This window comes from Vicia villosa, linkage group LG3, assembly GCF_029867415.1.
Source record: "Vicia villosa cultivar HV-30 ecotype Madison, WI linkage group LG3, Vvil1.0, whole genome shotgun sequence".
Taxonomy (NCBI): domain Eukaryota; kingdom Viridiplantae; phylum Streptophyta; class Magnoliopsida; order Fabales; family Fabaceae; genus Vicia; species Vicia villosa.
Genome location: NC_081182.1, coordinates 22,948,246 through 22,960,623, shown reverse-complemented (window position 1 = coordinate 22,960,623; position 12,378 = coordinate 22,948,246). Strand labels below are relative to the sequence as shown.

Sequence of the window (12,378 nt, the reverse complement as noted above, 5' to 3'; positions counted from 1 at the left end):
TAAAAAAAAACCTCAAAGTATTTGGAACTCGACTCCGGTAGATTTCACCTTCGGATTAGTTCTCCATTACAGGATCGTACAAAAGCTCTCAATATTTTTTTGTGAATAGTGATGAGGTGGAACAGTACCGCGGCTGCTACCCTAAGAGGAAATAGTACAACCCGTTTTACAAATCAACTGGGTCAAACATACGACCCAGGCCCAAAACTAATGACCCGAAACTTAAATAAACTAGTGCTGCAACTTCAACTAATTTTCTGGCCCTGCTACAGTCCGTTTCTGACTTTGACTCCAACATAAGAATTGTAGCTCTTTCTCTTAGCTTTCCGGAGATTACTAGAACGCCTCAATCGGACTCCTGGAACTCCAGATATGGTTTCCGTGCAGACTGCTAAAGCTGAAAATTAAATACGAAAATCAAATAACAATAAAAATAAATTAAAATATAAAAACATTATAAAATACAAAAATAAGACAAGCAAACCATGGAAATGTATAAGTACAAACGTAGAGGAATGTGCATCAAAATGCACTGATCAATAATGTAATTATTATAATTTATACAATATTAAACTTATTTACTATTAATTGATTTTAATCAATGTTAATTGATCGGATTCTTAACACTCCCCTTCAAACTGAATAATATTGTTGGTGGTATTCTAGAGGTGGTATGTGATTAATTATGGTGTTGCAGGATTCTGCAGAGGAAAACTAGTTTTGGACACTTTTTGCACTATACTTCCACTGGTGGAAGATATGCTTTAAAACTGCACCAGACACTTTTCTCACTATACTTCCACTGGTGGAAGATATGCTTTAAAACTGCTATTTTATTGAATTCACCACCAACTGCTCTATCTTTCTTAACATTACAAAGCCTTTATATAGGCTTGAATCAAAACTGACTTAGAAGACAATAATATGATAATTAAGATGAGGACTCTTTGGTTCTCTCAATCTTAATGATACAATTCTAACATAAAGACAATCATTATAATGTGATGGTTACACTTCTTTCATAATTCTCACTAATAGTGGTGGTTACAACAATTAATTTTAACAAATATATTGTTAGATTTATTTATATTTTATGGACTACAATCAATTGTTATTTGATTTGTGAAAAACTGGTTAATCGTGATTCTGATGGGGTGCATAAATAGGCTTCTTTTGGTTAAGTGATCTTTTTTAATTAAATCCTGAATATTTGAAACCAGATTGGTGTGGGTAAAAAGTGTGGGCTTTTAACTCTTGCCCATAATGGGTAGGGACTAGGGTTATATATATTATTTGGCTAGGTCCCTTATGTAATCATGAAAATCAGGATTTAGAAATATAACTGACGGCTCCACAACTTGTGAACGGGAGTGTGAGATACAAAGGAAGATACGGTCATTCATCTTTTCAAGGATCGAATCAAGGTGACAATAACAATAATCCTTATTCTCAAATCATGTCTACAACAAGTAAGTATTGGTATTCTAATTTCATATAATTGATCCACGAAATTATTCTGCTTACATATATGTCATATGAGTTGAGGTTCATTACTACAAAATGCGCATACAACAACGTTCAAATCACCACGGTTCTTTTCAAAACCCTGATGACACTTCTAAACTCATGTGCTAACATATTTTTTAATTAAACTAGACATATGGCCCGTGCGTTGCACGAATTTGATTAGAATTTTTACCTTAATATTTTTCAAATGAAAAAATATATTTAATTAATTATAGTTAATTATAATCTTATGATTGAATGTGTTTTAAAATTGTATTAAATATAAATAAAATTTTAACATTATGAAAATACTTAACGATATATATATATATATATATATATATATATATATATATATATATATATATATATTCAATTATGTTTTTTAAATTTGAAAGATATGTCACATAAACAATAACACGCTACATAACAATGCCTGGGCCTGCGTGATTATATACCTATTCCAACCGTTGTTAAATACCTTTTTGTAGTAGTGGTTGTTACAAATATAATCCAGTTTAGAACCCTTGAGAGACTTAGCGTACATATAAGGCAATTAGTCTTCAGACTTGACGGAATTTGTTGTTATTTTTTATGAAAGTACCTTGTCTCTTATATAATGAAAGTATATTTCTATGGGTCTGATTCATTTATGGAAAATCAGGATATGTGTAATGTGGAGTGTCACTTGATTGTCGCATATGAGTTTTGTGGCCTAATGATCTCCCAAGCTAAGCTCTGAAAGTAAATTTTTAAACCATGCAAGCTCCTTTAAGGTTGCTGCTATAACACAATATTCAGCTTCAGCACTAGATAGTGCAATTGTAATTTATTTCTTGCTTCTCCATGAGATCATATTATCTCCAATAAGAATATAATATCCAGAAGTGGATCTCTTATCTGACGGTGATCTGGCCCAGTCGACATCTGAATAACAAGTGATTTTAGCATCACCTTTATCTTCATATACTAATCATATTCATGTTGCATTCTTTGTATATCTAAGAATTTGAATAACTGCATCTCAATGACTATCACACAGTGCGTTCAAAAATTGGTTCACAATGCTCACTGCAAATGTAATATTTGGTCTAGTGACTGTAAGATAATTGAGTCTACCCATAAGCCGTTAATATCTTACCGGGTTTTTAAATAACTCCTTCTGACACGGAAGAATCTTGACATTGGAATCCATAGGAATATCAATAAGACGACAATCAAGCATACAAGTTTCATTTAGGATGTCTAATGCATACTTGCATTGGTTGATTGCAATGCCTGATGAGGACTGGGCAACTTCAATGCCTAAGAAGTATCTGGGTAGACCTAAGTCGTTTGTCTGAAGTTTTTTTGGAAAATATGGGTTTCTAGTCGCTGGATTCCATCTGGGTCGTCTCCAAGGATAACAATGTCATCAATATAGACCACAAGAAAGATATGTCAACTGATGGAGGAATGAAGAAGGAAACAAAGTGATTTACTTCACTTCTCGTCATACCAAACTGTATCAAGACAGATCTGAAGTGACCAAACCATGCACGTGGGGGTTGTTTCAACCCATAACGAGAACGATGAAGCCGACAAACAAGTATAGAATTGCGAGGAACAGTAAAATCTAGAGGCTGGTCCATATAAACTTCCTTCTCCAACTCTTCATGTAAAATGACATTTTTAATGTCCAAGATTGATGAAATGGCCAATGATGAATATGATATATATGCTTGAAGGTACAAAAATGAAAATGAGTTTTTTTTGCTAGAAATGCTCATTTTTCCTGTGGATTTTGACAAAAGTTTTGCGAAAGATATTATTCCCACGGATTTACATTTCAATATTTGTTCAACTAATTTTTTTGTGAATAATTATTTCGCTAGAGAGATATTCAAGTAAATCCATAAATAAACCAGCTGGTAAATCTGCAACTAAGTATCAAATAAGTACGATAAGTAAGTGCTTAGGTAACTCTACAGGGAAGCTCACATAAAAAAATGATTCTCAATTTAAAATCATTCTCATGTACCTCTGCAATTGTTATATATATATTTCACTCTGGTTTTATTTGTTAAATTGAGACGATTGATACATAATATTTAAAATCAGTTTAAAAATCACGCCTTTCCTTCAGAGTCAAAACCTGTTTAGCATAAGCTACACACTAGACAAAAACCATTAGAGTATACAATTGTTCTCTAAGATAACATGTAAAGTTATCATCAAAACTTAAGATCAGATGTAGAACCTAATCTTGTTCTTACATAAATTATTTCAATTGGATGTAAAAAGTGCATTTCTAAATGGATACATCCAAGAAGAGGTATTCGTTGATCAACCTTCTAGATTTATCAGCCGTGCCTTTCCAAACCATGTTTTCAAGCTAAACAAGGCATTATATGGTCTGAAACAAGCTTCTAGAGCATGGTATGACCGACTAAGTAAATTCTTGCATGAAAACAAGTTAGAAAGAGGACAAGTTGATAAAACTCTCTTTGTAAAGAAAATTGAGCATAGTATTTTATTAGTTCAATATACGTTGATGATATCATATACGGTGCTACTAATGAATCCGCGTGCCAGGAACTTTCTAAAATAATGCAGAATGAATTCAAAATGTCAATGATGTGAGAGCTAAAGTATTTTCTAGGAGTTCAAATCCATCAAACAAGAGGAGAAACGTTTGTAAACCAAGTTAAATATTGCAAAGAACTATTGAAATTATTTGACATGGAAAAGTCTAAAATATTAGCAACACTAGTGTCAACATCATCATTTGTTTTAATCTTTATGTATATTAGGATTTTATTTCGATTTTAGATTTTGAATTTGAGATTTAAATCATCTTTATGTATACTAGGATTTTATTTGGATTTTAGATTTTGAATTTGGGATTTAAATTTATATTTTAGTGATTTCCCAGTCAGAAGCATGTGTGAAAATTGCAAAAATTGAACAAACCTTTCCAAAAGCATGTGTAAAAATCAAACAAACCCAAGGATCGATGGAAGATATAAAACACAAGCAAGTGAAAAAATCGAACAAACTCATGTATCCTGAACCAACACAAGCATTCAAGAACATAGAGATGGAAGAAATCGACGCCATGGATATGGAAACTGACGAGCCCCTTCTAAAGCAAAGAGATCGATGCTTCGATCATAATTAGATCCAAGCAAATATTTATTAGAGTATCCCACATTTTTTTTTTTTTTGGTATAAACCGGGGTATCCTCTGCGCGCAACTGCAGAGACTAATCCCTCGAGCCGGGTAGGACCATATAGGCGGTAAAGCTCTCCCTCAAGAGATTTAACACTGCTGCATGCCCAGGGCCGGGATCGAACCCAGGACCTCTGGTTAAGCTGGAAGAGATCCTTGCCATCTCACCCAAGTGCTCTTGGGTAGAGTATCCCACATTTTCTTGGCGGTTTTACAATGACGGACATCAAAAAGGTTGTTATCATTTAAAGACATTATTATAAATTTTTTGGATTTGAGATCTAAATCTATTTTTGTCTTTTCTTCTTTTGGTCCAAAGAGAAAAAGGATTTTCCACTTCTTCATCGTTTACTTGATGAATAGGATAAACCAGACCATTGATTATAACTTTCCATAAATCATGATTTATACTTTGAAGAAAAATTTTAAATCAGATTTTCCAAATATCAAAACTATCTTTTTCAAAAGGTGGCAGTGTATTTAAAAACGATCTTGTGTGAAAATTCATCTTCCTCTTGAGATGATTAGTCCTTAAACAAGAGTTAGGCTCTGATGCCACTTGTTGGACTTGATACTTCACACACAAGAGTTGGGTGAATTATGTGATTTAGAAAAACTTGGCTTTGAAAACTTTTGACAATTTAAATCAGAGTTTGAAAATATTTTCTAAGTCTAGGATGAGGAAATAAAATATTTAAAGTGCATAAATTAAAAACTTAAAGGAAAAAGAGGAACACCATGAATTATAGAGGTTCAGTCAAAAACAAAAAGGACATACTCCTCTCCCCTAGACTTGATCTTGAGAGTTTCTAATAATACTTGATAGCTTTTAGTAGGAAAGGCTCACGAACCCCCTTATACAAGGAAATGGTTGTTGTCCTACAATCAAAATATTACAAGACGGATGATATGAGCGTTTCGGTCTTTTTTCTAATAACTTGTTAGAAATGATGTGGCCAAGCCTCCTTCCCAATGTAGATTGAAGCAGTTAGTCTTCTCTCCTCTAACACAAACCTTGTAGCGATTAGTCTTCAAGTTTTAAAATATATTTGAGCTCACTTTTGGTTTTAACAAGATAACCAAAATAACCTTGAGATTTTAACTGAGCTGATCTTAAAACCGATGAAGATTTTTATATTGGCTAATCTTCAACCAATCAAGGTTTGACCAACCTAATCAAGAACCAAGATAAGATCTTCAAAGCTATATATATACACACACGTAGGAACTAATCACACAATTCCTAATCATAAGCTTTTGACGGATTTAGCTTCAAATCACATATATCATCATTATTTGGACATTGTTCAACCAAGATTTATAAACATAGTTACTTTGGTGAATGTATACAATGCTACCCTTTCAGAATTACATTAGATATCTTACTCACAAGAGATACTTTCCTCACAAAAGCATTTGTCTATAAGAACTAGTGAGAGAAAGTTAAAAAATAAAAACTTTAGAGAGAGAGAGTGTGTGTCAATACACAAATTCGTGTTCTAGATAATTTGAACTGAGAAATGGAGCCTCTATTTATAGGCTTGAGGTTCCCCAAAAAAAGGAATTAGCATTTAAAAAAAATCGTTTCTAATCGACTGATTCAATCTGTTAAAGTTTAAAAAACAATCGTATATAAGTTCCAAATGAAAATATAAGATATATAGGCATTTTATAGAATCTGGTGCATTCATCTTGCCTTGCATCTCAAGTGCATAGTAATCTAATCGGTTGGCGTTTTGCTTCAACTGATTAAAGATAGTAAAAAAAATGTGGCTTTCTTAACTTCTCCGATTTTGTTCTATACAACTTCTATATGTTTTTCAAATCATTTTCTCTTGGAAAATTATTTGATCATTTTTTTTAGTGTGTGTATGTGTGCTTATAGCCATGCACTTCTATGAAAAAGTCTTTTTGCTTTTACACTGTTTCACTTATTTACTATTTTAAGATATTTTCTCTAAGCCTTGTCGGTTGTGATCATTTTTGCTTTGACACTTTGCTTGAAATCTCTTGAGGCTTGTGATAGAATCTAATTTATTTGCCTTTATCTGATAGTCATGTTTATCAAACCCTTATACTCATGGCTTGCATCTTTAACCGCTTAAGTGCATTGTCTGACTAATCATTGGTTGCATCTTTATCGTGATGGATATCTCTGTTCTTTTCTTTATAATCGTCATCATCAAAAGATGCTTTCTTGATTGGAAGTCTATTACTTGCAAAACAAGGTTTCATGCGATGGTGTAACTAGGGCTGTTCACGGTACAGTTCGGTCCGAAAACCGAACCATAATAAAAAAGCATCCGAACCATTTTAATTAAGCTAGAACCGAACTGAACCAAATATAATGTTTTGGCATACCGGTTCGGAATTCCAAACCGTTAGGAGATAGTTTTTTTTCGAACCAAACCATATGTTAAAGAATTCAACTGTTTTTTTATACTATTTTTCTATAAAATTAATTTTATTTTTTTAAAGGAAAGAATTGATTCCCTCCTGATATGCTATTAACTCAACAGAATCTTACATGCATGCATATACAATAGGTTCTGTTCAATTTGAACAATTTTTTTTAGAGAGACAACTTCTCTACCTATCACAATAAGTTGGTTAGTGTACCTCCAACCAATCACATGATTCCATCTCATTTAGCACATTTAATTATTTATTAAAATACTACAAAAATTTGTTATTTTTAAAGCATTTTACAAAGGAGGTAACCTTACCCAACTTTTTAAGTTGGGTAGATAAGAATTCACATTTCTCTAATTTTTGTTTTCTGTGAAATATAATGGCTAATTGATCTATTTACTACCCTTAATAAATAAATAAATAAGATTATTTGGTGTTAATAATAATAATATATATATAAGGCATATCATATGAGAATGCCTTTTTTATATGAGAATGTGAGAATGAATCTAAACCATTGGATTTTAAAATAAATGGTGGAGATTATGGGTGAATCTTTTTTTTCTCTCTCTCCTACATCATATATATATATATATATATATATATATATATATATATATATATATATATATATATATATATATATATATATACACATCTCTCATTTTTCTTTTCTTTTAATGTTTTAAAAATTAAATCAATTATCAAATTCATGATGACGAGTTATTGATTTATTGATTAAATTATTGGGTTACCGGTCAAACTTCATGACTAAATCGAATAATTTAATTGAAAAAAATTGAATAACTCAATTGAATAAAGTAATCTCTATGATAAAATTATGGGTTAAATATACGTTACCCCTATCATATAGGCGAGATTTAGTTTACCTCCCTTAAAAATTTTGTTTTGGATTACCCTTGTAATTTTTGAGTACCTCCTAAGCGTGTAAAAACCACCAGGGATAAATAATAAAAATATTTTACAGGGCTAATTTGTGTCCATGAGGGGCAAAAAACATAGAATTTTTCAGATTTCAGGGGGTAATCCAAAATAAATTTTTTAAAGGAGGTAAACATATGGCAGAGGATAACGTATATTTAACCCTAAAATTATATAGTCGACACCTACCAAATTTTCAATTTTCAAAATATAATTTTACAAAATTTTCTTTAAATTCAAATTTCAAACATAATCATACATACAACAAAATAATACAAAATACAAATCAAAATAAATTTTGAACAAAGTCTAATTAGAACATAAACAAAATTATAAAAAAGTGTAATGTCAAATAAATTTAATTTCAAAAGAGAAAATGTTGTTACAATAAATTTTGAACAAACTCTACTTATATTTTAACAAATTTATCAAAACGACACTGTTTTTTTTGAGGTAAGAAAAACAAACATTTAATCCGTTGATTTTCCAAAATCGCTAGTTCGCCAATTTTTATAGGTTTTCGTGGGATTTGTCAGCCTTTCACATGTTTAATAGCTTATCTGATCCAACATTCAAATCAGGCTGATGACCCTTCCAATTCACGATTCAACTGGCCGGTCTAATACGGTTTTTGAAACACAGACACCATCTCTCAAGTTTCTCTCACTTTTATATTTGTTAATCCTTCATATTTGACACACGATTTTTATTATACGGTATTGGTGTAAAAAGTAGTATAAGTTTATCATTTCCCTTTTCAATCTCCACAAATAATTTGTGTTTTAAGCGTGTCCGAATAAAAAATTTTGGAGCAAAACTTTATTTTAAAATTTTCAAAAATGCGTGTGTAAAATAGGGATGACAAGTAGACCCAAACCCGCGGGGCCCACCCGCACCCGAACCCGAGTCGACTGAGTTTGGGTTCGGGTGCCACCCGATATTTCGGATAAGGGTTTGGGTGAAAAAGCCCGAACCCAACAGGTGTGAGCGTTGGTGCCATTTTGCCACCTGAACAGTTTTTGAGTTTTGGTTCGGATTTGGGTGCTGATTTCAGGTGCGAGTTTGAGTAGTGCGAAACCTGCATCCGACCCGTTGTCATCCCTAGTGTAACACATGGAATGATGTGTATCCCAAAAAATGTCAAATTTCAATATATGTGATATTTTTCTTTGAGCCCAGGCACTCCCGGTTAAAGAAATGGGCCAAGATTTGTATTCATAAGTCCATGTGATGTGGTACAAAATTCATATTCTCCCGCAGATCATAGTACATCAATTGTGGATAGAGAATCGATACTCTTTATGCTTTCATCGTGTTCCACGAAATTCCCAAAATTATATTTTAAACTAACCCCTCGTGGCACTCATGGCAAATATAATATATAGAAAAATATCAACAAAATAAATATTCTGCATTCATATATGACCATATGTTATAATATTCTTAATAAATCAAATCAAAACTTAAGATAAAACTCAACATAAAATTAATGTTATCATGTTACATACTCCTAATTTTCTTTATCATCACTCCAAAAACATGCCCAAATTAAACCTTCTGCATTATCTCTATATAAACAATCATCTACTTAACTTAAGAAACACACAACACAAACATCATATACCACAAACACTCAACAAACAATGAAATCTATTCAACTCCTTTGCTTCCTTTCTCTCATAGTATTTTTGTTCAACTCACAACTACTCCACGGAGCTGAACCAGAAGCAGTAGTAGACAAACAAGGCAACCCTCTTAAACCAGGTGAAGGTTACTATGTCTTCCCACTTTGGGCTGACAATGGAGGCATCACATTGAGTCCAACAAGAAACCGAACATGTCCTCTCGACGTCATTCGCAACCCGGCCGCACTCGGCTCGCCGGTATACTTCTATGCACCAGGTCTGGATTACATTCCAACTCAAACTGATCTCACCATTGAGATTCCAATCTTGGGAAGCCCATGCAAAGAGCCAAAGATATGGAAGCTTTCAAAGGAGGGATCTGGATTCTGGTTTGTGAGCACAGGTGGCGTGGCTGGGAACCTTGTGAGTAAGTTCAAGATTGAGAGGCTTGAAGGTGAACATGCTTATGAGATTTATAGCTTCAAGTTCTGTCCTTCTGTTCCTGGTGTTCTTTGTGCACCTGTTGGAACTTTTGAAGATAGTGATGGAACTAAAGTTATGGCTGTTGGTGATGGTATTGATGAGCCTTATTATGTTAGGTTTCAGAAGGTTTCTACTTTTGCTCAAGGTTTGAGCAGTGTTTAGTTTGATAAGGTTTTTGATTTTGTGCTTGGAGTGAAGTGGGATATGAGTCATAATAAGGAAGAAAAAAAGAGTACATGTCTTTGTTTTTAAGATTTGTCACTTCCTTTTTCTTGTCATAAGTGAAATAAAATTATTCCTTTTACTTACTAGATTCAAGTTCAAGTGTTTTTGTTTTTAAGATTTGTCACTTTCTTAATTTTTATTAGGATTAATACATCATTTGGTCCCTTAATTTAATCTAATGTTTCGGTACTTCAAAACTGTTTAATTACCCCAAATGGTCATTTCCGTTAAATTTTTGAGAAAAAAAACGCTAATATCTTTTGTTGTTGACCTTTAATATCTTACATGACTTTTTTTAGTTTTATTACCTAACTTATTTTAATTTTATTTCTCAAATTATTTTTAGTTTGGACCCACTTTGTATCTTCGGTTGCAATAAGAAGAGATGAGACTGTAATGCACTATGTAAAACCTTAATCATGGTGAATCTTGATGGAGAATAGCTTTATAGTTTGATGAGAAAGAAGTCCATAATGTCCATGAATCAAAATCGTAATTTCAAAATTCAATACTCAAAGAAGAACCAGATAAATCAAGTTTATTTGATGTAAAAGTCTCCAAACCATGTGACACCCTAGCTTTATTGATTACTTGATCCTCGTGTCTTAGGAGTTCATGAAAGAAATGAATGCATAGTTATGTTAACCTAATGGAAGATGATTTATGCAAATGAATGTGGAGCCTAAGCCAAAAGTAAGGTATAATTAGGAGGGCAAGTTTTGGGGTATTGCACTAACCTTGCTTTGTGTTTTTCAATTGATCCATTTGGCTTCAACTTCACCTTGAAGACCCATCTGACGGTGGTGGTTTTCTTCTCTTTTGGGAGCTCAGTAAACGCCCAAGTCTTGTTTCTTTCTATATTCTCGATTTCTTCTTTCACGGCCTTCATCCAGACTTTCTTCTTGAGTGCTTCTTCTGTATTCACAAGTTTAGAGTCTATTAACATGGGACACGGAATGACTTCGCCTTCAAAGTCTATTTCAATATTGCGTAACATGTTGAAATCTGCAAACATTATGGGTAGTTGTCTTATTCTTTGTGGTCTATTAACTTGTTATGAATCTTCTATAGAACCTGGAAAAATGTTAGCTTGTAGACCTCCTTCAAAATCAATACCTTCAGAAACATGATCACCTCTAAAAGTTTGACCCCCATCGTCTTAACCACCAGAGTCTGAACCACCTTCAGAGTCTGGATCACTTCCAGAGTCGCCTTCAGAGTCTCATTCAAACTCTGGTTCTCCTTCAGGGTCAGGATCATTTTCAGCTTCAAAATCATCTTCAGACCGTGACTCATCTTCAAAATCTACTTCCGAATCAAACTCGGCTTCAGCTTTCTAATTCTGACTCATATTCAGAGTCATCTTGTGATTCTGAATATTCATAGTCATCTTCTGATTCTGAATATTCAGAGTCTCCTTCAGAATCAGTAATCGTCAATCGCACAGGTTCTTCATCTGATTCATAAGCCATCAATAACACATGTTCCTCATCAGAATCTCCTCTGACTATGTTTGCATCTTCTGACTTCCTTTCCTTGTTCGACCAACAATCCTTAGCAAAGTGGCAAAACCTATTACAACAGTAACACTGAACCATTCTCCTGTCAAGCTTCTCCTTTCCCTTCAGATGTTCCTTCTCATCAGAGTAGGAGACTTCTGACTTCTGAGAACCATCATGTCTTTTCTTGACTTCTGACCAAGACTGCTTCTGGTCCTTCTTGAGAAAAGAAGCTTTCAGAGCCTACTCTACCTCTCTTTCAGAGGTTCTCTCAGTTAGACACAACTCTTGTGCTTCTAGACGGCTTTGCAGCTCTTCAATTCTCATAGTGCTCAGATCTTTAGAATGTTCAATATCTACAACAATGTACTCAAATTGAGGACTAAGTGATATCAGTATATTTTTAATAATCACTTGTTCAGAGAGCGTTTCTCCACAAGCTTTCATCTCATTAGTGATCAGAATCACTTTAGAA

The 12,378-nt window shown here is 33.2% G+C and overlaps 1 protein-coding gene across 1 annotated transcript; it reads left to right on the top strand.

Annotated features, from left to right (window-relative positions):
- Positions 1-9,569: 9,569 nt before the first annotated feature.
- LOC131655149 (kunitz trypsin inhibitor 5-like) lies at positions 9,570-10,521 on the top strand. The gene has a single exon (XM_058925053.1). The coding sequence runs from the start codon at positions 9,715-9,717 to the stop codon at positions 10,339-10,341; it is 627 nt and encodes a 208-aa protein (XP_058781036.1). The 5' UTR covers positions 9,570-9,714; the 3' UTR covers positions 10,342-10,521.
- Positions 10,522-12,378: the final 1,857 nt, after the last annotated feature.

What these genes read in the sequence shown, in the direction of transcription:
- LOC131655149 (XM_058925053.1), top strand. Translation starts at nt 9,715, where the DNA reads ATGAAATCTATTCAACTCCTTTGCTTCCTTTCTCTCATAGTATTTTTG.